The sequence below is a fragment of the Salmo salar genome, chromosome ssa13, assembly GCF_905237065.1.
Source record: "Salmo salar chromosome ssa13, Ssal_v3.1, whole genome shotgun sequence".
In the NCBI taxonomy this organism is placed as follows: Eukaryota; Metazoa; Chordata; class Actinopteri; order Salmoniformes; family Salmonidae; genus Salmo; species Salmo salar.
In genome coordinates this window covers 10924021-10950916 of record NC_059454.1, presented here as the reverse complement: position 1 = coordinate 10950916, position 26896 = coordinate 10924021, and the positions used below count along the sequence as shown (strand labels likewise).

Sequence of the window (26896 nt, the reverse complement as noted above, 5' to 3'; positions counted from 1 at the left end):
ACATGGAAAATATTCAGGCTTCACTGGTGATGCATGTCTGTAGCCTAAACCAATTAATTAATGCATGTTCTCACTTTTTAATGTTCAATTTGTCTATGCATTTTTTTTTTTGAATAAAAATGTCCCAAGTTATATTGACACGATTTTGTAAGATACATTTGTTCCAATTTATTATGAGGAGAGGTCTTTAGCTGTTACATAACAGGACAAAGACACCGATTGGCTGCTATGTTAAAAGCCATAACCGGCACCTTTCCATTCCATCCGGGACAGTTTTCTGGGATGCAAGGACGGCTGCTCTAATGGCTGACTGGGTGGAAGCACTGGCTTGACTGGTAACTAGCGGACAATGTCAATGTTGTCATGGATTTTGCATTATAGTTAGTTAACAATGTCAATGAGTTTCACTTTAATTGTGTGCTTGTTCTCGTAAACTGCACAGGGGGAGATGCCTCCCATGATCAAACTGCACTGTCTTGTCTTACTGCCCATTCGGAGAAAGGATGTTTTTTTTTCCGTTGCTAGGCCGTCCGATCGAGGTTGTTGGGGTGCTGTCCCGATTCTTTGTAAACGAGCAGGCTAGCAAAATCACATTTTCTAATCTGTTGCCGGATGATGTTTACATGTTCTCCAATTCGTTAGCTAGATATATTTTATTGTTGCTATAATTGCCAGAATTAGCAAACCGAAAAGCCTTGACAATTGAGTTATTTTGCCTGTGCACAGCGATGAACTGGCTAGCTAGCTTGTTACCGTCAATCAACTAACGCTAGCATTGGAAGTACCAGAGTTGATATATTCCGACGCTTTCACTAGGGAGCACTGACCGATAACTATCTAGCTAGCTTGCCAAGCTAACGTGACTTTGTGTGTGCCAATAACTCATGCCTTTTCAACGTTTTGCTAACGAAATTACTTAACGTTAATAACTACAGTAGCTAGTTTAGCTAACCTAATTCTATGTTGTGTTCTTGCCTAGTTTTATTAACCAGCTAGCTAGCAGTGTAACTGACAGCTCAAACTGCTAGCTAGCTAAACGTCACCGGCCAGCTGTGTTGTTTTGTTAGCTTGCTAACTACACTACATTGCCAAAAGTATGTGGATACCCCTTCAAATAAGTGTATTAGGCTATTCCAGCTCCCGAGGGGCGCAGCGGTCTAAGGCACTGCATCTCAGTGCTAGAGGCGTCCCTGGTTTGATTCCAGGCTGTATCACAACCGGCTGTGATTAGGAGTCCCATAGGGAAGTGCACAATTTGCCCAGTGTCGTTAAGGTTTAGCCGGGGTATGCCGTCATTGTAAATTATAATTTTTTTTCTTAACTGACTTGCCTAGTTAAATAAATAAAAAAACGTTGCTGGCTGGTGTATAAAATCGAGCACACGGCCATGCAGTCTCCATAGACAAACATTGGAAGTAGACTGGCCTTACTGAAGAGCTCGGTGACTTTCAATGTGTCACCTTCATAGGATGCCACCTATCCAAGAAGTCACTTAGTCAAATGTCTGCCCTGCTAGAGCTGCCCCGGTCAACTGTAAGTGCTGTTATTGTGAAGTGGAAATATTTAGGAGCAACAACGGCTCAGCCGCAAAGTGGTAGGTCACACAAGCTAAAAAATAGTCTGTCCTCAGTTGCAACACCCACTACCAAGTTCTAAACTGCCTCTGGAAGCTAAATCAGCACAAGGACAATCCCTCTGTACACAAAGCAAGGTCCATACAGAAAATGTTTGTCGAGATTGGTGTGGAAGAACTTGACTGGCCTGCACAGAGCCCTGACCTCAACCCCACCGAACACCTTTGGAATTGATTGGAATGCTGACTGCAAGCCAGGCCTAATCCCCCAACATCAGTGCCTGACCTCACTAATGCTGTTGTGGCTGAATGGAAGCACAGCCTCGCAGAAATGTTCCAATATCTGGTGGAAAGCCTTCCCAGAAGAGTGGAGGCCAACTCCATATTAATGACCATGATTTTGGAATGAGAAGTTCAACAATGTCCACATACTCTTAGCCATGTTTTGTAGCTGCAAGCTATCTGTCTGAAAAACGTTGTAGCCAGGAAGCTAGTTTGATACAGTGCACAAAGTTCTTCATAATCACAAAAGAAAACATGAACTAATCGTGTTGGCAATAGCTATTTGAAAATAATCATATGTGTTTAAAAATATATTTTTTTACAGGTTCTGATGCTGGCATCTCTGATATTGTGAACTCTGACTCTGTACAATACTTGAAGGAAAGAAACACAAGCCAGGGGGACAAGGCCAGTTTGTCTGGGGACCGTCACGATGTCTAAGACCAGAGAGTCGGTGAAGGTGGTGGTCCGCTGTCGACCCATGAATGAGAAGGAGCGGGCAGCCAACTTTGAGAGGGTGGTGCAGGTGGATGTGAAGCTGGGCCAGGTGGCTGTGCGAAACCCCCGGGGGGCTGCAGCCCATGAACACCCCAAGGTCTTTACATTTGACTCTGTGTACGACTGGAACTCCAAACAGGTGGATCTCTATGATGAAACCTTCAGGCCCCTGGTGGACTCTGTCTTACTTGGTTTCAATGGGACCATATTTGCGTACGGCCAGACAGGTACAGGAAAGACCTACACTATGGAGGGGGTGCGCAATGACCCAGAGAGAAGGGGTGTAATCCCCAATTCCTTTGAGCACGTCTTCACGCACATCTCCCGCTCCCAGAACCAGCAGTACCTGGTGAGGGCCTCGTACCTGGAGATCTACCAGGAGGAGATCAGGGACCTGCTGTCCAAGGACCAGTCCTGCCGGCTGGAGCTGAAAGAGAGGCCAGACACGGGTGTATACGTCAAGGACCTCTCCTCCTTCGTCACTAAGAGTGTACGAGAAATAGAGCACGTCATGAACGTGGGGAACCAGAACCGCTCAGTGGGCTCCACCAATATGAATGAGCACAGCTCCCGGTCACATGCCATTTTCGTCATTACCATCGAGTGCAGCGAGCTGGGCGTCGACGGAGAGAACCACATTCGAGTGGGCAAACTGAACCTGGTGGACCTGGCTGGCAGTGAGAGGCAGACTAAGACAGGAGCCCAGGGAGAGCGCCTGAAGGAAGCCACCAAGATCAACCTGTCCCTGTCAGCCTTGGGGAATGTTATCTCAGCCTTGGTGGATGGCAGGAGCACCCACATCCCCTACCGCGACTCCAAGCTCACCCGCCTGCTACAGGACTCCCTGGGGGGCAATGCCCGCACAGTCATGGTGGCTAACATCGGACCAGCATCTTACAACGTGGAAGAGACACTGACCACATTACGCTACTCAAACCGGGCGAAGAACATCAAGAACAAGCCCCGCGTCAACGAGGACCCTAAAGATGCTCTGCTCAGGGAGTTCCAGGAAGAGATTGCTCGGCTCAAAGAACAGTTAGAGAAACGCTCAGGGAAGAAGAGGAGGAGGAGGAGGGTTGGAGAAGCTGGGGATGAACTAGAAGAGGACACAGAGGATGGAGAGACGGAGGAGGATGATGATGATGATGATGATGGTGTAGAACCATCTGATAAAGTGGGTGCAGATTATTGGCGTGTACAGCAGGAGAAGTTGGAGAGGGAGAGGAAGGCCATCATGGAGGATCACAGTCTGGTGGCGGAGGAGAAACAGAGGCTGCTAAAGGAGAAGGAGAGGAAGATGGACGCCCTGAAAAAGGAGCAGGAAGCAGGCGAGATGCTGACTGCCAAAGTCAAGGTGAGGAGACTACATTCTGGTCCTTTTCACCCCAACATTCTCTTTTTCATTCTATACAGTACCCGGCAAAAGTTTGGACACATCTACTCATTTAAGGGTTTATCTTTATTTGTAGTATTTTCTACATTGTAGATTAATAGTGGAGACCTCAAAACTATGGAATCATGTAGTAACCAAAGAAGTGTTAAACAAATAAAAATGATATTCAAAGTAGCCACCCTTTGCCTTGATGACAGCTTTGCACACTCTTGGCATTCTCTCAACCAGCTTCATGAGGTAGTCACCTTGAATGCATTTCAATTAATAGGTGTGCCTTGTTAATTTGTGGAATTTCATTTTTCCCTTAATGCATTTGAGTCAATCAATTGTGTTGTGACAAGGTAGGGGTGGTATACAGATGATAGCCCTATTTAGTAAAAGACCAAGTCCATTTATGGCAAGAACAGCGCAAATAAGCAAAGAGATACGACAGTCCATTACTTTAAGACATGAAGGTCAGTCAATGTGGACAATTTCAAGAGCTTTGAACGTTTCTTCAAGTTGCAGTCGCAAAAACCATCAAGCGCTATGATGAAACTGGCTCTCATGAGGGCCGCCACAGGAAAGGAAGACCCAGAGTTACCTCTGCTGCAGAGGATAAGTTCATTAGAGTTGCCAGCCTCAGAAATTGCATAAATGCTCCACAGTTCTCGTAACAGACACATCTCAATATCTACTGTTCAGAGGAGACTGCGTGAATCAGGCCTTCATGGTCGAATTGCTGCAAAGAAACCACTACTAAAGGACCCCAATAAGAAGAGAATGCTTGGGCCAAGAAACACGAGCAATGTACATTTGAGTCCAAATTTGAGATTTTTAGTCCAACCGCCTTGTCTTTGTGATGCGGTGTGGGTGAATGGATGATCTCTGCATGTGTATTTACCACTGTAAAGCATGGAGGAGGAGGTGTGCTGGTGTGTTGGTGACACTGTCTGTGATTTTATTTAGAATTCAAGGCACACTTAACCAGCATGGCTACCACAGCATTCTGTAGCGATACGTCATCCCATCTGCTTCGCGCTTAGTCCCACTATCATTTGTTTTTCAACAGGACAATGACCCAACATGCATCCAGGCTGTGTAATAGCTATTTGACTGAGAAGGAGATTGATGGAGTGCTGCATCAGATGACCTGGCCTCCACAATCACCAGCCCTCAACCCAATTGAGATGCTTTGGGATGAGTTGGACCACAGAGTGAAGGAAAAGCAGCCAACAAGTGCTCAGCATATGTGGGAACTCCTTCAAGGCTGTTGGAAAAGCATTCCAGGTGAAGCTGGTTGAGAGAATGCTAAGAGTGTACAAAGCTGTCATCAAGGCAAAGGGTTACTACTTTGAAGAATGTGTTTAACACTTTTTTTTTTTTTTTTTTTACTACATGATTCCATATGTGTTAATTCAGTTTTGATGTCTTCACTTATTCTATAATGTAGAAAATGGTTAAAATAACAAAAACCCTTGAATGAGTAGGTGTCTAAACTTTTCACTGCTATTTTGTGTTTCCCTGACACCTCTTGATTGTGTCCTCTCCCAGGCGATGGAGAGTAAGCTTCTGATGGGCGGAAAGAACATAGTAGACCACACCAATGAGCAACAAAGGATCCTTGAACAGAAGAGACAGGAAATTGCTGAACAGGTAATATGTATGGATGGAGAGAATTGAACACTCAATAAACAATCTTAATAGTATTGATTTGCCATCTGATGGGAAGAATTAAATGATTTATGTGAGTAGTCTTCTTTGTGGGATTACACATCCTTGCCCTTCTTACTGAGAGGCTGTGTGTGTGTGTGTAGAAACGCAGAGAGAGGGAGATGCAACAGCAGGTGGAGAATCGTGACGAGGAGACCCTGGAGTTGAAGGAGACATACAGCTCTCTACAACAGGAAGTCGACATCAAGACCAAGAAGCTGAAAAAGGTTGATCAGGAACCGTATCAAAATAGTGCATTTGATTCCATAGGAAACTGTCCTTTATGTTGTCAGTTTACTAGAGTTAAAAGGAGATTGTGGCATGCACAATATGTTCAGTTTTCATTGGCGCTTGGTACATTTGTTTGTTACACTGAAACCATGGTGTTTTCGTCTCCTCTTGTGCTCTCTGCCTCATTATACCTCTGATTTTGTCTCCTCTCAGCTTTTTGCGAAGCTACAGGCAGTGAAAACTGAGATCTATGAAGTCCAGGAGTTGCACATCAAGGAGAGACAGGAGCTGGAGCAGACCCAGAACGAGTTGACCCGGGATCTCAAACTCAAGTATGGACCCCGCCAGGCCACCAACCAGCACACATCTCTCATTTCTCACACACTGTTAAAAAAAAAAAAATCAATGTAGTCTATTTTGGTTGTTCCCCTCTGACAATGAGCACATTCCTGGAATAAACATGAGTGATTAGCTTTGACCTGGATTTTGCCTTGCATATCTGGAAGGAACATGGAGAGTTGTTCTAGATTAGGTATTGTACTGTGGTTGGTTCCCACCGCCCCATGACTGCCTAGGCATCCTCCTATTATCAATAATAGTATCCTCAGGCTGTTAAGAGGTCCCCCTGACCTTGTTATTCTGTCTGCCAGGCATCTCATCATTGAGAATTTCATCCCCATGGAGGAGAAGAATAAGATTGTGAACAGGGCGTTCTTGGACGAGGAGGACGACCACTGGAAAATGCGTCCCATCACCCGCATAGAGGAGTATGTGCAAATGAATTATGCAGTAGTAGTTAGACATGCACATGGTCAAATATGCGTACAAAACATGCTGTAATAATGCATACATGCACAGGGTTTGACCTAAGTGGTTGGAAAATCCCTTGTGTAGGAAGGAACACATACAAATTGTGTGGCTGTCTTTTTGATAACTCTCTCTCTCAGTGACCAGCAGATGATGACCAGGCCAGTGTCAGCGGTGGGCTACAGAAGACCCCTGAGTCAGCACGCCCGCACGTCCATGGTGATAAGGGCTGAGGTCAGATACAAGGTATGATCTTCTTTATGCCCTCTGCTCTCTGTCCCTCTGCTCTCTGTCCCTGGTGACTGTGACTCACGCCTTGACCTCTGAGTGGTAGCAGTCCATACTGTCTGTCCCCCCCCCCCCTCTGTCTGTTTCCCCAGGCTGAGAATATCCTGATGCTGGAGATGGACCTGCCCGTTCGGACCACTAAGGAGTATGAGGAGCCAGTCATAGCGCCCACGGTAGCAGCAGCGTTGGAGGATGCTCTGCGGGAAGAGGATGCGATCCAGGTGGATGCCTCCAGGTTCCACAGCAGCCTCGAGCCCACCAGCACTGGGGCAGTCAAGAAACCAAAGTCTGGGTAAGGCTCTGTCCCATTCTGGGGGGAAATGTAAATAGAGAAATAGTAGAAAAAAAAAAAAAATGGCACAAGGAATAAATACAAAATTAGTAATGATCACTTGGCTATATACACAGGGTACCAGGCTATATACACAGGGTACCAGGCTATATACACAGGGTACCAGGCTATATACACAGGGTACCAGTACTGAGTGGATGTACAAGATAATTGAGGTAGATATGTACTCATATATATATATATATATATACACAAACAAAAGTATGTGGACACCCCTTCAAATTAGTGGATTTGTCTATTTCAGCCACACCCGTTGCTGACAGGTGTATAAAATTGAGCACACAGCCATGCAATCTCCATAGACAAACATTGACAGTAGAATGGCCTTACTGAAGATCTCAGTGACTTTCAACGTGGCACTGTCATAGGATGCCACCTTTCCAACAAGTCAGTTTGTCAAATTTCTGCTAGACTGCCCCCGTGAAGTAAGTGCTGTGAAGTAGAAAGGTCTCGGAGCAACAACGGCTCTGCCGCAAAGTGGTAGGCAACACAAGTTCAAAGAACGGGACCGCCGAGTGCAACACTCACTACCAAGTTCCTAACTGCCTCTGGAAGCAACGTCTACACAAGAACTGTTCGTCGGGAGCTTTATGAAATTTGTTTTCCATGGCCGAGCAGCCGTACACAAGCCTAAGATCACCATGCGCAATGCCAAGCGTCGGCTGGAGTGGTGTAAAGCTCGCCGCCATTGGACTCTGGTGCAGTGGAAACGCGTTCTCTGGAGTGATTAATCACCCTTCACCATATGGCAGTCCCACTGACAAATCTGGGTTTGGCTAATGCCAGGAGAACGCTACCTGCCCCAATGAATAGTTCCAACTGTAAAGTTTGGTGTTGGTGGAGGAGTAGTGGTCCGGGGCTGTTTTTCATGTTTCCCTGTGCGCAAAGCGAGGTCCATACAGAAATGAATGGTCGATCGGTTTGGAAGAACTTGACTGGTCTGCACAGAGCGCTGACCTCCACCCCATCGAACACCTTTTGGGATGAATAGGAATGCTGACTGCGAGCCAGCCCTAATCGCCCAACATCAGTGCCCGACCTCAGTAATGCTCTTGTGGCTGACTGGATGACCCCGCAGCAACTTAATATGAACGGTTTTGTTTTGGAATGAGATGTTTGACGAGCAGGTGTCTACATACTTTTACTAATGTAGTGTACATACAACTATGAATAAAGTGACTAGGCAACAGGATAGATAATAAACAGTAACCACATCATATGTGATGAGTCAAAAGAGCTGGTGCAAAAAGGGTCAATGCAAATAACTACCCGGACAAACTATTCAAATCAAGCTTTATTGGTCACATATACACACATTCTTAGCAAGTGAAATGCTTGTGTTCCTAGCTCCAACAGTGCAGTAGTATCTAACAATACACAAATGTTAAATAGAATAAAGAAATGTATAAATATTAGGATGAGCAATGTTGGAGTGGCATTGACTAAAATACAGTAGAATATAGTATATACATATGAGATGAGTAAAGCAATATGTAAACATTATTAAAGTGACTAGTGTTCAATTTATTGAAGAGGCCAGTGATTCTATGTATACAGGGCAGCAGCCTCTAAGGTACAGGGTTGAGTAGCCGGATGGTAGCCGGCTAGTGATGGCTGTTTAACAGTCTGATGACCTTGAGATAGACTGAAAAACAGCTTCTGTCCCAGCTTTGATGCACCTCTACTGACCTCGTCTTCTGGATGATAGCGTGGTGAACAGGCAGTGGCTCAGGTGGTTGTTGTCCTTGATCTTTTTTGCTTTCCTGTGACATCGGGTGCTGTAGGTGTCCTGGAGGGCAGGTAGTTTGCCCCCGGTGATGCGTTGTGCAGACCTCACTACCCTCTGGAGAGCCGTACGGTTGTGGGCGGAGCAGTTGCCGTACCAGGCGGTGATACAGCCTGACAGGATGCTCTCAATTGTGCATCTGTAAAAGTATCTGAGGGTCTTAGGGGCCAAGCTAAATTTCTTCAGCCTCCTGAGGTTGATGAGGCGCTGTTGCGCCTTCTTCATCACACTATCTGTGTAGGGGGATCATTTCAGATCGTCAATTACGTTTACACCGAGAAACTTGAAGCTTTCCACCTTCTCCACTGCGGTCCTGTTGATGTGGATAGGGGCATGCTCCCTCCACTTTTTCCTGAAGTCAGCTCCTTCGTTTTGTTGACATTGAGGAAGAGGTTATTTTCCTGGCACCACTCTGCCAGGGCGCTCACCACCTCCCTGTAGGCTGTCTCATTGTTGGTAATCAGGCCTACTACTGTTGTCGTCTGCAAACTTGATGATTGAGTTGGAGGCGTGCATGGCCATGCAGTCATGAGTGAACAGGGAGTACAGGAGGGGACGGAGCACGCACCCTTATGGGGCCCCTGGAGGTGTTTCCTACTTTAACCACCTGGGGGCGGACCGTCAAGAAGTCCAGGACCCAGTTGCACAGGGCGGGGTTCAGACCCAGGGCCCCGAGCTTAATGAAGAGCTTTGAGGGTACTATGTTGTTGAAGGCTGAGCTTTAGTCAATGAACAGCATTCTGACATACAGTTGAAGTCGGAAGTTTACATACACCTTAGCCAAATGCATTTAAACTCAGTTTTTCACAATTCCTGACATTTAATCCTAGTAAAAATGTCCTGTTTTAGGTCAGTTAGGATCACCACTTTATTTTAAGAATGTGAAATGTAAGAATAATAGTAGAGTGATTTATTTCAGCTTTTATTTCTTCAGCCGCACCAATGTGTCAAAGGAAACGCCGTACAGCTGGTGACTGAAGTCAGCTTGCAGGCACACAGCCCCACCACAAGGAGTCGCTAGAGCGCGATGGTAGAAGAACATCCCGGCCGGCCAAACCCTCCCCTCACCCGGACGATGCTGGGCAAATTGTGCGCCGTCTCATGGGTCTCCCGGTGATGGCCGACTGTGACACAGTCTGGGATCGAACCCGGGGCTGTAGTGTAGCTTCAAGCACTGCTGCACCACTCGAAGGCCCAGCTGCAGAGGGCCCATGCCAAATCTTTTCAGCCTCCTGACAACTGTTGGTGTGTGTGGACCATGATAATTCCTTAGTGATTTAGGTGTTTTAATCCCAGGGTCCTTAGCTAGTGCTGAGCTTGGAGAGGAATGGACAATGGTGTTGACTACAGCTCAGCCTTCAATAAACAGCATTCTAACGTGTTCCTTTTTGTCCAGAAGGGAAATGGAAGTGTGGAGTGCAATTGAGATTGTATCATCTATGGATCTGTTGGTGCAGAATGCGAATTGGAGTGGGTCCTGGGTGTGAACCATGACCAGCCTTTCAAAGCTTTTCAGGGCTACGCAGCGATATACATTTAGACATGTTACCTTGGTGTTCTTGGGCACAGAGACTCTGGTGTAGAGGTCGACCGATTAATCGGAATGGCCGATTTAATTAGGGCCGATTTTCAAATTTTCATAACAATCGGAAATTGGTATTTTTGGACGCCGATTTGGCCGTTTTATTTATTTATTTTTTTGAATCATTTTATTTTAATATTTAATTTATATATGTGTTCTTAACTGACTTGCCTAGTTAAATAAAGTAAAAAAATATATATATATATATTTTTTTACTTTATTTAACTAGGCAAGTCAGTTAAGAACACATTCTTATTTTCAATGACGGCCTAGGAACGGTGGGTTAACTGCCTTGTTCAGGGGCAGAATGACAGATTTTTACCTTGTCAGCTCAGGGATTCAGTCTTGTTAACTAGTCCAACGCTCTAACCACCTGCTTTACATTGCACTCCACGAGGTTACGCGAATGCAGTAAGAAGCTAAGGTAAGTTGCGTGCTAGCGTTAAACTTATCTTATAAAAAACAATCAATCATAATCACTAGTTAACTACACATGGTTGATGATATTACTAGTTTATCTAGCCTGTCCTGCGTTGCATATAATCGCTTAGGTACACGTTGCTCCAACCATAAACATCAATGCCTTTCTTAAAATCAATACACAAGTATATATTTCTAAACCTGCATATTTAGTTAATATTGCCTGCTAACATGAATGTCTTTTAACTAGGGAAAATGTGTCACTTCTCTTGCAAACAGAGTCAGGGTATATGCAGCAATTTGGGCCGCCTGGCTCGTTGCGAACTGTGAAGACTATTTCTTCCTAACAAAGACAGCCGACATCGCCAAACGGGGGATGATTTAACAAAAGCGCATTTGCGAAAAAAGCACAATCGTTGCACGACTGTACCTAACCATAAACATCAATGCCTTTCTTAAAATCAATACACAGAAGTATATATTTTTAAACCTGCATATTTAGCTAAAAGAAATCCAGGTTAGCAGGCATTATTAACCAGGTGAAATTGTCATTTTGCGTTCATTGCACGCAGTCAGGGTATATGCAACAGTTTGGGCCGCCTGGCTCGTTGCGAACTAATTTGCCAGAATTTTACGTAATTATGACATAACACTGAAGGTTGTGCAATGTAACAGGAATAATGTTTTGTTTTCGAGATGATAGCTTCCGGATTTGACCATATTAATGACCTAAGGCTCGTGTTTCTGTGTGTTATAATTAAGTCTATGATTTGATAGAGCAGTCTGACTGAGCGGTGGTAGGCACCAGCAGGCTCGTAAGCGTTCATTCAAAATAGCACTTTCGTGCGTTTTGCCAGCAGCCCTTTGCAATGCATTGCGCTGTTTATGACTTCAAGCCTGTCAACTCCCAAGATTAGGCTGGTGTAACCGATATGAAATGGCTAGCTAGTTGGCCGGGTGCGCGCTAATAGCATTTCAAACGTCACTCGCTCTGAGACTTGGAGTAGTTTGTTTTTTTTTTTCTCCCCCCTTCCTCTACATGGGTAACGCTGCTTCGAGGGTGGCTGTTGTCGATGTGTTCCTGGTTCGAGCCCAGGTAGGAGCGAGGAGAGGGACGGAAGCTATATTGCTATACTGGCAATACTAAAGTGCCTATAAGAACATCCAATAGTCAAAGGTATATAAAATACAAATCATATAGAGAGAAATAGTCCTATAATAACTACAACCTAAAACTTCTTACCTGGGAATATTGAAGACTCATGTTAAAAGGAACCACCAGCTTTCATATGTTCTCATGTTCTGAGCAAGGAACTTAAACGTTAGCTTTTTTACATGGCACATATTGCACTTTTACTTTCTTCTCCAACACTTTGTTTTTGCATTATTTAAACCAAATTGAACGTTTCAATATTTATTTGAGGCTAAATTGATTTTATTGATGTATTATATTAAGTTAAAATAAGTGTTCATTCAGTATTGTTGTAATTGTCATTATTATAAATAAATACAAATTTAAATCTTTTTTTGGTCCTCTAATAATCGGTATCGGCGTCGACCTCTACTCTGGTGGTCTGCTTGAAACATGTAAGTATTACAGACTGAGTCAGGGAGATGTTGAAAATGTCAGTGAAGACACTTGCCAGCTGGTCAGTGCATTCTGAGTTCTGGTAATCCAGCTGGCCCTGCAGCCTTGTGAATGTTTAAAGGTCTTCCTCACATCGGCTACGGAGAGCGTGATCACGCAGTTGTCCGGAACAGCTGGTGCTGTGTTGCTTGCCACAGTGTTGGTTGCCTCAAAGCGAGTTATTTAGCTCGTCTGGTAGACTCGCGTCACTGAACATCTCGCGGCTGGGTTTCCCTTTGTAATCCATGATAGTTTGCAAGCCCTGCCACCTCTGAGCGTCCGAGTCGGTGTAGTAGGTTTCGATCTTGGTCCTGTATTTACGTTTTGCCAGTTTGATGGTTCGTTGGAGGGCGTAGAGGAATTTCTTATAAGCGTCTGGATTAGTGTCCCGCTCTTTGAAAGAGGCAGCTCTAGCCTTTAGCTCAGTGCGGATGTTGCCTGTAATCCATGGCTTCTGGTTGGGATATGTATGTACGGTTGTTATTTTTTTTTCGCCTCTAGTTGCACAGGTGACATGCTGGTAGAAATTAGGTCAGCGGTTTTCAGTGTCCCTGCATTAGTTACCGGCCACTAGGAGCACCACCTCTGGGTGAGCATTTTCTTATGGCCCTATACAGCTCTTTGAGTGTGGTCTTAGTGGTGGTAAATGGACAGCTACAAAAAATAAACTCTCTTGGTAAATAATATGGTGCGTGGGTCAGCTGTTTAGCTGCACCCACCCACAATTGCTAATAACCCATCCGCAACCGCCTGACTACATGTGAAAACCGCCTGACTACATGTGAGTGAAAAACCTAAGGCCCACACCAAACCCTATCCCGCTAATATAGAAAATGCACTGCAGTCTACAGTCAGTCGGTGGAACAAAACTTTGACGGGGTGGAGAATATTTTCCTGATTTATTTTTATTTTATTTTTTTAAGATACGTTTCTGCTTGTAATTTCCAACATTTCTGTAGGCTATTTGTTATTCAACTTGTCTATAATTAGATCCATGCAGCTTCTCTTCTGACATCATATGTTGACCTAGAAGACTAAATAAACCATTACTCAACAGAATGTCATATTTATAGAATGAATGCTTCAATCTAGTTGACATCTATAAAGTTTTCTGTCGTCTTCATTTGTGGAGCAAAGACGTTTAGGAACCGGGGATAAAAGACAATAATAGATAAAAATACAAATGTCCAAACGACATCAGTTTGACTGGTTGTATGGAAATAGAAAGCTGTGAAAACAACCCAACGTTTCTGATGAGTTCAGTTTGCCCCGGATGCATATTTTATGTGGATGAAATACGATCAGCTTTTATGATGCTGATAAAGATGGCACCTCTGCAGACGGTCCCTAACTGAGTATTCGCATACTCTCAAGATGCTGAAAGAAAGAAATCAAGTAATAATTTTGCTGTAAGAAATGCTTAATTCTGCAGTCGTTATTTATTATTAAGGCTATGTGAGCGGTTTTGTATACCTACAGTAGGTGTCCAGATTTCAGTTTCCATTCAACCCATCTAAACAGAAGGCTACAGTTCCCTTGACATGCCATAAGCCTATTTGAAGTCTCTGTCTAGTGATTATTGAATCTGTATATCGCCTCACAATCATCATACATAACACTGCTATCATCCTCTTTAACCTCTCTTGGGTAGGGGGCAGTATTTTCACGGCCGGATGAAAAACGTACCCAAATTAAACGGCCTACTACTCGGGCCCAGAAACTAGAATATGCATATTATTAGTAGATTTGGATAGAAAACACTCTGAAGTTTCTAAAACTGTTTGAATGATGTCTGTGAGTATAACAGAACTCATATGGCAGGCAAAAACCTGAGAAAAATCCAACCAGGAAGTGGGAAATCTGATGCTTGTAGTCTTTTCAAGTCATTGCCTATCTAACACACAGTGACTTAGGGTTCATTTTGCACTTCCTAAGGCTTTCACTAATGTCAACAGTCTTTAAAACCTAGTTTCAGGGTTTTGCAGTGAACAGGGAGCGAACAAGAAGGCCGGGAAGTTGGTGACTCAGAAAATGACATGTGTTTTGTGGCGCGCGTTCACGTGATGAGGTAGCTGTGTTCCATAACGTTTTTCAAGACATTGGAATCGTCCGGTTGGAATATTATTGAAGTTTTATGTTAATAAACCCTAAAGATTGACGCTATACAACGTTTGACATGTTTCAGCAAACGTAAATTGAACTTTTTGTGACTTTTCGTTGTGAAATTCTGGGCGCGCTTCCTACATTTGGAGTAGCTCACTGAACGCACAAACAACAAGGAGGTATTTGGACATAAATTATGGACTTTATCAAACAAAACAACATTTATTGTGGACCTGGGATTCCTGGAAGTGCCTTCTGATGAAGATCCTCAAAGGTAAGTGAATATTTATAATGCTATTTATGATGACTCCAAAATAGCGGGTATCTGTATTGCCTGGTGTGTGTTTCTGAGCGCCGTACTCAGATTATTGCAAAGTGTGCTTTCCCCGTGAAGCTTTTTTGAAATCTGTCACAGCGGTTGCATAAAGGAGATGGTTATCTATAATTTGTTGAATACCAGTTTAATATTTTATCAACATTTTATGATGAGTATTTTTGTAAATTGTTGTGCTGATTCACCGGCAGTATTGGAGGCAGAATATTCTTATTGAATTAAACTCCGACATTGTCCATTTTTGCCTCCATGGACTGAAGTTAATGTTTACTGTCCGTATCTAAAAGTGTTTGGCGATTGGTGTGAAGGTTATTTGCGCGTACACTTAGACCCTAAAGATTAGGCTTACGCACTAATACCAAACAGCCTAAAATAATGAAAGAAAAACCTCAATGTAGAACATGGATATGAACTATACATTTGTGGATGTTTTTTTTTTTTTTTTTTAATGGTATTGTTTTCTTCTCTTCAACCTGCCTGCCATCCACCCGCCCTTCATCCACACAATATTTCATGATCCTAAACCAGTCCGCCCCACGGATATAGCCACGGGGACTGTGAGTTATGAGTCAACCCATACATCACTAGTCTACGGCTTATCATGGGGTATTCTAAATCGGCTGAGTAGAACCTCGATACTTTTATTTTTTTATATAAGAGATTGCACACCGGCTCTTCCCCGACGTCACCATTCTGTCCTGCAGAGATCTATATTGCCCTTTGTCAGCTACAACTCTGAGAAACAGGATATTATAGTTCTTTAGGTCCCGTTGAGAAGAGTCTCGAACTGAGCTCATCCAGTTTATTCTCCAGTGAACAGAGGGTAGAGGTGACGTATCTGCTCTGACGTAGTCTCCTGCGCGCTGGCCTCCTATAGCGCCGTCTCCTCCTCTGAGTGTTGGGGATTTGTGCCTGGTCTGCGATAATCAATGTCTTTCACCTCCGACTCATTGAAGTAGAAATCTTCGTCCAAATCGAGGTTAGTGATCGCTGTTCTGATGTCCAGAAGCTCTTTTCTGTCATAAGAAACGATGGCGGAAACATTATGTACAAAAAAAGGTTACGATCAGTGCAAAGAAATAGCACAATTGGTTAGGAGCTGTAAAATGGTCACTTCCCTCCAGTGCCATTCTGGGTTTTGTCCTTAGTTATTTCAGTAGGGAGGGTTTCTGCCTGTTTAGTGTCACAGGTCTACTCGATACCACAGGGTTTATAAAGCAAAAATCATAAGTACATTTAGAAGCCATCCAATGATGTTTCCACATCGATGTCTCCCCCCCCCCACAAAAAAGCATTATCTTCTTCTCTTCCAACCAGCCGACCTAAAACGGGTAAGAAGACTGGTACCCCTACCTCTCGCACCCCCAACTCTCCATACAGCCCCTCCAGCCCAGGACATCCTTTATACCCACAATCCCGTGGACTGGTGCCCAAGTGATAACTCCACACATTTCCTGTTTTTGGACCCAAAATTGAAAAGACTGCATTTTGTTTTGTTTTTTTGCAGTCTGCAAGAGAAAGTGACAGAGACTGATTCAAGCACTTTTTTTTTCTTTTAAAATTTTTATTTTACCTTTATCATTTTTGCTTTTTTTAAAAAAAAAGACATTTGTATCTACCTTACCAACCCACATGGTTACTGCAGTACAATACTATGCCATCTGTGCATGATGTTCCAGAGACAAGCGGTTGAAAACTACCTTCCCTTAAGTCTGGCCTAAGTCTTATGGGTCCCACACATGTTCTTAATGTAAACAGATAAGGATGGTGTCGTCTAGACCAATCCTTTTTTGAGCTCTAGTTCACAACTATGCATGTGTCCTCCTGGGCCCCTCCTAGGTCTGCAGTGTGACGGGAGGAGACGTGGACATGGGTGCTGGCATCTGAAAGGGCAGATTACACCTTGATCTAAATGCTTTGCTGTACATGTCAATGACATGGTGGGGGGGGGGTGTGTGTCTCTGTCCAGAAGTGTTTGTGGTTGTCAATGTCCCTACTTTAGGTTTACAAGCTGTTATCCAGGTCTGTCTGTACACAGTTGAGCTTTAAGTCTCTGTTGTTCTCAATAAGTGGGGAGTGTTTTGTTTGTACTGCATGGTGAACTAACTGTACAGGCCCGAGGGTAAAGCACGCTGCAACATGTCTGTCACGTCACGCGATGTGGCCGGTCGCTGCTGGAATCACTACATGCTGTTCTTCCTGGAGCACATATGACAGGGATATGGAAGAGGGGAACTAGAGGTCAACACAAGCCTAATCATCTATCAGGGTTCTGAGGTGCCTTAGATTCTCCAGACTCTACAGACCTACAGCGGCTGGCTAAAGGAGAGGCAGGGAGCTGTGTGTTGCCTCAACCTCATCTTTACCAACCTCCGATCTGGCTCTGAGTGTTCCTTGGAATCAACTGATTTGTTGTACCTTAAACTTTCTACCTATGACAAGAGGCCTCAATCAAAATGGACGTAGCTTTCCTTGTATGTTTTGGATAAATATGCAGTCTTAATTCACTGTTTTTAAACCTGCATCTGAGCATTGTCCCCACTCCCTCTCTGCTACTGCAGGGTTATACTACCCTGTGACAGTATATGTGTATACTAAGATATAGAAAGTCCTGTATCACCTTTGCAGGTGTAAAAAATTAAATACTGAAAAAGGTTAACTTTTCTATTATTTTTTTTTTTCATTTTTATATACATGTAGATACCATTTTTTTGTAATTGTTTATTTTCTTTGAAATAGACTATTTTTGGATTTGTATAATTTTAAGTGCACTTTAATTTTCTATGTGTTTATCTGACACGGTACGTGCATTTCAAATGGCTTTAGTGTTTAATTTTTTTTGTTTGTTTGTTTTAAGGTCGGATCAACCGTTACAATGTTTTATATGGGAAGGATGTGTTCTATCCTAAAATGTGATGTTCACTCAGATTCTGTGTGTTGAGACTTGTATGCATTTGGCATGAGATGGTAATCTTTATACAATTGTTAGCCCCTCATTTATTTTTTTCTGACCATAACATTAATTCAGCATGATTTTTAGGAAATTCTTACGTCACCAAGCCATAGAATTTTGCATCTAAAATAAATCCCTACATTTTTATCCCGTTGTCATGTCACTGTATCTAAACTTTATGTATAAGATGATTCTGATATTGACAAATTTTAAACTTATGCAGATGCACTACAGTCGGTGTGACTGGCAACGCAGAAGTCCGACTGTTATTTGAATAAAGATTATCTAATTACACATTGATCTATTTATTAAACAAGTGAAACTGTGTGGTGGAGTAAAGTGCTATAAATTGTATGATCACATGCTAAACTTTCAACTTTTGCATAAATTGACTTTATTAACAGCAGTCAAAAGTACAGCTCAAATTCCAAAATAACATCCTTAAACACTGAAAGTACAACACATACATTTGACAGAACTTAAGGAATGGTTCTACAGCACAGTATAAAAGCAAACTGGGAAATACCTTATCGCTCATATTCTACCACAGTATTGAAATGTAAACTATCACAAAACGTGCTGAGTCAGATGAGCAAAGCAACCTGCCTGGCCAACTGAGTAAAGATTTATCACTTATCATTTGGAATCAATGTGAAAGCGTTATATTAAAAGGACAAATCAGAATAGTTTTGACTAAAATGCCAATTTCATGTGACATACTGTAGGTGTGACACTGGAGGCTGACTAAGTGTTGAACTTATCTGAATGTTGAATTGAGGCAGAAGGTTAACATCCAGTCTAAGGTATCTGTAGCAAGTATGAGCTAAAGAATATATATATATATATATAAAATTGTATTTATATGCAGATGACCACCACACAATGTATAATAACTAAACAAGCAAAAAGATAAACCTTCACACATCAACAAAATGGCATAAGTTAGAAATGAAAGGTTTTTTTCTCTCTGCTGTTTTGACAGCACACATAGTAGCTACATGCATTTCCTGTCTTATGTGATTCCAGGCTTATAGCAGTGGCATGACACACGACATGGCCGAAAGTATGTGGACACCTGCTCGTCAAATATCTCATTACAAAATCATGGTCGTTAATATGGAGTTGGACCCCCCTTTGCTGCTATAACAGCCTCCACTCTTCTGGGAAGGCTTTGCTCTAGATGTTGGAACATTACTGCGGGAACTTGCTTCCATTCAGCCACAAGCATTAGTGATGCTGGGCGATTAGGCCTGGCTCGCAGTCAGCGTTCCAATTCATCCCAAAGGTGTTCGATGGGGTTGAGGTCAGGGCTCTGTGCAGGCCAGTCAAGCGCTTCCACACCGATCTCGACAAACCATTTCTGTATTAACCTTGTTTTGTGCACAGGTGCATTGTCATGTGGTAACAGGAAAGGGTCTTCCCCAAACTGCTGCCACAAAATCATCTAGAATGTCATTGTATGCTGTAGCGTTAAGATTTCCCTTCACTAGAACTAAGGGGCCTAGCCCAAACCATATAAAACAGCCCCAGACCATTATTCCACATCCACCAAACTTTACAGTTGGCACTACGCATTCGGGCAGGTAGTGTTCCAAACCCAGATTTGTCCACCGGACTGAGCGTGATTCATCACTCCAGAGAACGCGTTTCCACTGCTCCAGTGTCCAATGGTGGCGAGCTTTACACCACTCCAGCCAATGCTTGGCTTTGTGCATGGTGATCTTAGGCTTGTGTGCGGCTGCTTGGCCATGGAAACCATTTCATGAAGCTCCCGATGAACAGTTATTGTGCTGACGTTCCTTCCAGAGGCAGTTTTTAACTTGGTAGTGAGTGTTACAACTGGGAACAGACAAGAGTTTTTGTGGCCTACCTCTAAGTGGGTGAACCGTTGTTGCTCCTAGACGTTTCCAATTCACAATAACAGCACTTACAGTTGACCGGGTCAGCTCTAGCCGGGACAGAAATTTGACGAACTGACTTGTTGGAAAAGTGGCATCCTATGACGGTAGCACAAAAGTCAGTACTTCAGTAAGGCCATTCTACTGACTGTTTGTCTATAGAGATTTCATGGCTGTGTGCTTGATTTTTATACACCTGTCAGCAACAGGTGTGGCTGAAATAGCTGAATCCACAAATTTGAAGGGGTGTCCACATACTTTTGTATATATAGTTTATGTAGAAGAAAAAAACATGATCCTCTGTAAACTAACTTTCTTTCACTATTGATTAAAGAGTAAACCAAAAGACCAGCTTTGGATAAATGTACAAGTCAGGGTTGGAGTTACTTTAATCTTAAATTCATTCAGAAGGTAATGAAATTCAACTCATGAAAAAAAAAAAAATCCCAGTTTATCTACCTATGAATCAAATTTAAATGATTTTCCAGAATTGACTGAATTAAAAATGGAACTGAACCATTTTGAGGGAAGAGTAAACACATTTACAAAAAGAAGAATTTGAGCAGAATCCATCACAACAATGGAAGAAGCATGGTCAACCCTAGTCTGTCATGTTCAAACAAACGTCTGCTGGACATGATCATGGCATCATAGTGTCTCCTGCATTTATTATCAAGAAAGTTAACTCAAACAACACCTAATATCCACTGCCAGTCTGCTAACAAAATAGAGTCAAACAATAATATCGCTTTAAGTGTCTCTAAACCACAGGCATCATGGGTCATCAGTGTCACAACACATCTCATAAACAGACACCACCTCTCTTCAGAGGTCAAACATCTCTCTGGCTTCTGGACACTACTGAAATGACAAACTTTCTCCTCCTCTCTGACACTATCCCATCGTCTCTCCATTTATGAAGCACAAGGCTCGATAGCAATCTCAGATGGTTCTTCCAGTCTCTCGTAGTAGAGAAGATCTGGACCAACGTGCTCTGGGTCATGTGGCTGCAGGTGATGTCCAATAAGTAGAGCTAGGTCTTCCAACCAGATAACAGACATCACCATAGATCTAGTCTAGTCCTCACTCAGCACAGAAAATATGATGGATCCCATTCTCACACACAGCTTAAGGGGGAAACAACTTCTGTTGGGTTGAGTGAAAACGTGAAATCACAAAGATCCTCCCTTCCGAACTACTGCAACAAAAAAATCCATTCACATAATTGATCTGTTTGGCTGTCTAAAACATCTGCACCATTGAGAAAGCTAAGTTACTGAGTACCAGAGAGCCTAGAGACGCCTTTCTATCACCAAGGTGAAACCCTTCCCATACTGGTCAAATATGTCTCCTTCTTACAGTGACAGGAAAGGAATTGAGTAAGAAACAGTGAGAGAGGGAGAGAGAGACCCAGTCAGTAACAGAGACCCAGTCAGTAACAGAGACCCAGTCAGAAACAGAGACCCAGTCAGAAACAGAGACCCAGTCAGAAACAGAGACCCAGTCAGAAACAGAGACCCAGTCAGGGGTGCGAAACAGAGACCCAGTCAGGAGTCCGAAACAGAGACCCAGTCAGGAGTGCGAAACAGAGACCAAGTCAGGGGTGCGAAACAGAGACCCAGTCAGGGGAGCGAAACAGAGACCCAGTCAGGGGAGCGAAACAGAGACCCAGTCAGGGGAGCGAAACAGAGACCCAGTCAGGGGAGCGAAACAGAGACCCAGTCAGGGGAGCGAAACAGAGACCCAGTCAGGGGAGCGAAACAGAGACCCAGTCAGGGAGCGAAACAGAGACCCAGTCAGGGGAGCGAAACAGAGACCCAGTCAGGGGAGCGAAACAGAGACCCAGTCAGGGGAGCGAAACAGAGACCCAGTCAGGGGAGCGAAACAGAGACCCAGTCAGGGGAGCGAAACAGAGACCCAGTCAGGGGTTCGAAACAGAGAACCAGTCAAGGGGTCAGAAACAGAGACCCAGTCAGGGGTCAGAAACCCAGTCAGTAACAGAAACCCAGTCAGGGGTTCGAAACAGAGACCCAGTCAGGGGTCCGAAACCAAGTCAGTAACAGAGACCCAGTCGGGGGTCTGAAACAGAGACCCAGTCGGGGGCCTGAAACAGAGACCCAGTCAGGGGTCAGAAACCCAGTCAGTAACAGAAACCCAGTCAGGGGCTGTTGGTTTCTGCTGGGTGCTGTATCTGTGGAGAAGTCATTTCTCCCGGCAGTACAGCAGGTACATCTTCAGAGGCTCCGGGAGGGGCAAAACGAGAATCCTCTCTCTCAGGATGTTTATAGGTGGCTCTGCTGGGAGTAGCTCCCCTGTCTCCTTTTCTGCTTCCTCCTCCTCCTCCCGGGCTGCCCTTCGCTGCCCATCCTCCTGCCCCCCGTGGTTATTGTTGTTGTTGTCCAGGGGAGCAGGGGTGGGGTCAGCATTGCTCACCACACGCTTGTGTGCCAGTACTACAGAGGTGCAGTGGCGGCGGTGAACACGCCGGCGTTTAAAACGTGGGCCGTACTTGTGGAGCCCACTGACCCCCAGGCCCCTGCCTCCTCCAAAAGAGCCCTGACCCCGTGGCTGACCCTCCCCGTTGTCCGTGGTCACTCTCAGGGTGTGACGGATGGCTATACGAGCCAGCTCCTGCAGCGTCCGCACCTCAAACATGGCTGCTCCGTGGGTCACCAGAGATCAGAAAGGAGAGAGAATGAAGAGAACGTTAGTATGCTTTGGCTGGTGATCAAAACGTCTGGGTTTTTTTCTCTATAGTGTTTCACTCATCTCTTCTGACTTTTATGTTATAAAATCCCAAACTGACAAGGTACTCACGTAGTGGGACTGTCTTGGGTTCGCCATTGGTGTTATGTTGGGGCAGTGCCAGTGGAGCGAAGGACACAGCAATGATCTTTTTAGTCTCCCAGCTGCTCTGGCCTGTACGCCTGATCTTGGTCAGCTAGGAAGGGGTACAAGATGAGGGTACATTAGGGCAGGGTTTCCCCAAACACAGTCTTGCCACCCCCACCCCTGGGTGCACGTTTTGGTTTTTACCCATAACACTACACAGTTGATTCAAATGATCAAAGCTTGATGATGAGATGGTTATTTCAATCAGCTGTGTCGTGTTAGGGCATATGGCACTTTCACCGCCTTTTATCGCATAATACATTTTACAGACAAAAAGATCACACCACCTCTAGCGTATTTTATTTTGTCGACATTTGCTGAGTTTACCGACAAATTTGGCCCGTCATGACATTTTCTATCCGACAAGTGCTTTAGTCGCATAAAAAGGCTGGATGGAAATCTAGTTAGTGTGAGTATACACACCTTCTCCTCTAGGGGCAGTACCAGAATACCCCCCACCTTCAGCAGGTTCTTCATGAATTCTTCATGGTCTCTCTGCACCCCCGCCCCACAGTACACCCTGTCATACTGCCTGCTCTCAGGAGGGATCTCCAGGCAGTTCCCCGCCACAAAAGAAGGTTCGCAGAACTCAAACCTAAAAACACAAATACAGTATAAACTAAAAGACAAAAACAATCTATTTTACAGGCTACACACTCCCACCTGACATTCAACTAGCCACCATGTCTACTGACAGAGAGAACTTCAAGGCTGCTGTAGACTGGAAAGGCAATCAGAGATAAAGAGTCTCACTTGTCAAAGCTTTCGCTGGTTTTGATGAAGTAGTCTAGCTTCTGATAGGCATACTCAATCACATCAGCATATAACTCCACCCCATGGTTCACACCAAATGGACCTGGAACCAGGATTACAACAGAAAAAGAACAAACATCCACAATACATTTCAATCAACTTTTCCAATCAGTTGGCCTGCTGATTTCTCCCTTTTCCAACAAGGCCCAGAGTAGTTGTACTGTTTGCTACAGTAACTCACCCAGGCCCAGAGTGGTTGTACTCTTTGCTACAGTAACTCGCCCAGAGTGGTTGTACTGTTTGCTACAGTAACTCACCCAGGCCCAGAGTGGTTGTACTGTTTGCTACAGTAACTCACCCAGGCCCAGAGTGGTTGTACTGTTTGCTACAGTAACTCACCCAGGCCCAGAGTGGTTGTACTGTTTGCTACAGTAACTCACCCAGGCCCAGAGTGGTTGTACTGTTTGCTACAGTAACTCACCCAGGCCCAGAGTGGTTGTACTGTTTGCTACAGTAACTCACCCAGGCCCAGAGTGGTTGTACTGTTTGCTACAGTAACTCACCCAGGCCCAGAGTGGTTGTACTGTTTGCTACAGTAACTCACCCAGGCCCAGAGTGTTTATTTTTTTATTTTACCAGGTAAGTTGACTGAGAACACATTCTCATTTACAGCAACAACCTGGGGAATAGTTACAGGGGAGAGGGGGGGGATGAGAATTATAAGCTGGGCATGATCAGGTGACGGTATGAGGGATAGCTTGGGAATTTAGCCAGGACACCGGAGTTAACACCCCTACGCTTACAATGAGTGCCATGGGATCTTTAGTGACCAGAGAGTCAGGACACACGTTTAACGTCCCATCAGAAAGACGGCGCCCTACACAGGGCAATGTCCCCAATCATTGCCCTGGGGCATTGGGATATTTGTTTTTAGACCTGAGGAAAGAGTGCCTCCTACTGACCCTCCAACACCACTTCCAGCAGCATCTGGTCTCCCATCCAGGGACCGACCAGGACCAACCCTGCTTAGCTTCAGAAGCAAGCCAGCAGTGGGATGCAGGGTGGTATGCTGCTGGCTAAACCAGTTACAGCAACTCACCCAGTATGAGTCCCACCATAGTGCTGAGGTACCCAGTCCCACTGCCCAGGTTGAGGAAGGACAGGCCAGGGTGCAGGTCCAGGGCCTCCATCACCTCAGAGTAGATACAGGGGGCTGATAGGTGGAGGTTGCCGTGCCTCCAGGCCAGGTCCTTGTAGGCGCTGTCACGGTACTCCTCCAGGTAGTAGTCGGCCCGGTCGATAGCCCTGAAGGCCCGCTCCACCAGGTCCGAATGGATATAGTGCGCCTCCTTTAAGTTGTCAATCAACTCGTCATTGTCCTCGCCAGCGCTCACAGCTCCTCCCATCTTGACTGGCAAGAGAGAAAGGGAACTTCTGAGTCTTTATCTGAAGAGCAGAAACAGGTTGTGTACAATTGAATTGAAAGAGTTTGTTGCATTGCAACCACTTTAACAAAACATCATCCTCCACTTCATATTTTGTACATTTCAGAATAAAATAATCCTATTTTTGCCTTCCAATGACTTATACTGAAAGTGCTTCATGAATTGACTTCCTAAGCACATTAGGTGTGAGTGCTGTACCTGTGGCCTGACCCTGCGAACAATACCAATGAGGACATGACAAGCCAAATGTTGAGTGGGCCTGCTGTGTCATAAAGCAATAGAGAACAAAGGAGCCTGGCCACTTTAATAATGCTTAGTTCCTTTGATGCCCAAACAGACATTGTGTTTGATTGCCAAATGACTAATTTAAGCACAATAAATGATTTGAGAAAATCCTCGATTATAATGAATATTTCTGAATAACATTATGAATTTATTTTTCAACAGAGATTACAAATACAGGACCATAAGATGGCGCTGTAGGACTTGGACCTTTGCCTTGTGTTAAGGAGAAAAGTACACTATTTCCTGTAAAAGAACGCTGCGTTTTCTAACACAAAGCTTGAAAAACAACCACACCATGCTAAAAACAACATTCCGTTCAGAAAGAAATGTCAAAATTACAACGTTACCCCCATATGCATCGTGCACTCGATGACCTTCGTGAGACACGTTGCGGTTACTATTTTCTGCGCAAGCTAACTCAATTTTGAGTCCAAAATATCCACAACAAATATGCAAACGTGTTAGATCATGTCAATTAAGTGGTTTAGTTAGTATCTAAATAGTTTTTACGTGGTTGACACATTGGCAATCTGAAGAAGAAAAAACGACACATCGTAATCTGAGTCTTCCACGCACGCAGGCAGAACAACAAAGATTCAGGACTAACGTTAGGCAAGGTCGACAGACACACGCCAACATAACGTTAATTGGAAGATATAATTACCTAGAACTTGATAATCAATTTTTCCGTGTTTAAATACCGATTGCCGCTATAAATCAGCTTGTTTTAAGGCTTTTGTTCGGTAGCGCTCAGACAGTTCACTGCTAGTGCTAGCTAGGCGCTAACGTTACAGCGTCTACCCCCAAAACGTTACAGCTTCTACCCCCAAGCCATAAAACTGCTCAACAATTCATCAAATGGCTACTCCGTTTCAGGTTTTAAAAAAATAGTTTAGATTTGTGTACACTGCTGTTTATCTATGCATAGTCACTTTACCCCTACCAACGTACAAATGACCTGAACTAACCTGTACCCCCGCGTTGTCACTGTAACGGTACACCCTGTATATAGCCTCGTTATTTTATTGTGTTACTTTTTTACTTCAGTTTATTTAGTAAATTTTTTCCTTAACTTTTATTTTGTTAGAACTGCATTGTTGGTTTAAGGGGTTGTAAGAAAGCATTGCAGTGTAAAGTATTGACCTGCTGTATTCGGCGCAGGTGACAAATACCATTTGATTTGAGACGTAAACGTTCAACCAGTCGACGCGCTTACGTTATACGTCAGCAAAAGCAATGTAGATCTAATTAACATTTTGATTGGCTATTGATTGATACAATAAAGTAAATAATGGGCCTGAACATACAATATAGTAATTGAACAAGCCCAACTGTAAATGTACACCAAAGTGAATGTGGTGCAGGCTGCTAGATGTTTACAAAATAGAATAGAAAAACTGTGATTTTTTAAAATGTAATCAAGTGTTAACAACAACAGCTATGATTGCTCATATTTCATCACTCCTGATTAATATAGCACATCAATCAGTTGAATGCGAGCTTTATATTGATCTTTAGGATTAGGTTTGAGCTGGAATGTGGACATGAAGCTAGGGTTAGGCCTAGGGTTTGGGTTGAACCAGGATGTGGACATGAAGCTAGGGTTAGGCCTAGGGTTTGGGTTGAACCAGGATGTGGACATGAAGCTAGGGTTAGGCCTAGGGTTTGGGTTGAACCAGGATGTGGACATGAAGCTAGGATT

The 26896-nt window shown here is 44.0% G+C and overlaps 2 protein-coding genes across 9 annotated transcripts; one reads left to right on the top strand and one right to left on the bottom strand.

Moving 5' to 3' along the window:
- Positions 1 to 161: 161 nt before the first annotated feature.
- On the top strand, positions 162 to 18215 carry LOC106566426 (kinesin-like protein KIF3B). Of its 3 annotated transcripts, none has more exons than XM_045692931.1 (9): positions 162 to 335; positions 2181 to 3707; positions 5280 to 5381; positions 5543 to 5665; positions 5883 to 6001; positions 6320 to 6436; positions 6617 to 6722; positions 6857 to 7056; positions 16286 to 18215. In XM_045692931.1, exons 2-9 carry the CDS (start codon positions 2289 to 2291, stop codon positions 16404 to 16406), a joined length of 2307 nt encoding a protein of 768 aa, XP_045548887.1. In that variant the 5' UTR covers positions 162 to 335; positions 2181 to 2288; the 3' UTR covers positions 16407 to 18215. The 3 variants fall into 3 exon arrangements, with proteins under 3 accessions (XP_045548887.1, XP_013989924.2, XP_045548888.1); XM_014134449.2 differs by lacking the exon at positions 16286 to 18215 and adding an exon at positions 9837 to 10510; XM_045692932.1 differs by having other exon boundaries at positions 245 to 335; positions 2237 to 3707.
- A 76-nt stretch (positions 18216 to 18291) lies between these two features.
- Positions 18292 to 26361, bottom strand: LOC106566428 (protein-L-isoaspartate O-methyltransferase domain-containing protein 2). Of its 6 annotated transcripts, none has more exons than XM_014134456.2 (6): positions 26338 to 26361; positions 24564 to 24875; positions 23465 to 23567; positions 23135 to 23306; positions 22637 to 22760; positions 18292 to 22476 (listed from the first exon to the last, which is right to left on the bottom strand). In XM_014134456.2, the coding sequence occupies exons 2-6, from the start codon at positions 24868 to 24870 to the stop codon at positions 22022 to 22024; spliced, it is 1161 nt and encodes a 386-aa protein (XP_013989931.2). In that variant the 5' UTR covers positions 24871 to 24875; positions 26338 to 26361; the 3' UTR covers positions 18292 to 22021. The 6 variants fall into 6 exon arrangements, with proteins under 6 accessions (XP_013989931.2, XP_013989928.2, XP_013989926.2 ...); XM_014134453.2 differs by having other exon boundaries at positions 24564 to 24910; positions 26163 to 26348; XM_014134451.2 differs by lacking the exon at positions 26338 to 26361 and adding an exon at positions 25859 to 26156 and having other exon boundaries at positions 24564 to 24910.
- Between the last annotated feature and the right edge of the window lie 535 nt (positions 26362 to 26896).

Excerpts from the sequence above, each read along its gene's own strand:
- LOC106566426 (XM_045692931.1), top strand. The coding sequence starts at position 2,289 with ATGTCTAAGACCAGAGAGTCGGTGAAGGTGGTGGTCCGCTGTCGACCC. Across the intron at positions 3,708-5,279 it reads TGCTGACTGCCAAAGTCAAG|GCGATGGAGAGTAAGCTTCT; the intron begins GTGAGGAGACTA and ends GTCCTCTCCCAG. Across the intron at positions 6,002-6,319 it reads ACCCGGGATCTCAAACTCAA|GCATCTCATCATTGAGAATT; the intron begins GTATGGACCCCG and ends TCTGTCTGCCAG.
- LOC106566428 (XM_014134456.2), bottom strand. The coding sequence starts at position 24,870 with ATGGGAGGAGCTGTGAGCGCTGGCGAGGACAATGACGAGTTGATTGAC. Across the intron at positions 23,307-23,464 it reads ACCAGCGAAAGCTTTGACAA|GTTTGAGTTCTGCGAACCTT; the intron begins GTGAGACTCTTT and ends TTGTGTTTTTAG. Across the intron at positions 22,477-22,636 it reads ACCCAAGACAGTCCCACTAC|CCATGTTTGAGGTGCGGACG; the intron begins GTGAGTACCTTG and ends CCCACGGAGCAG.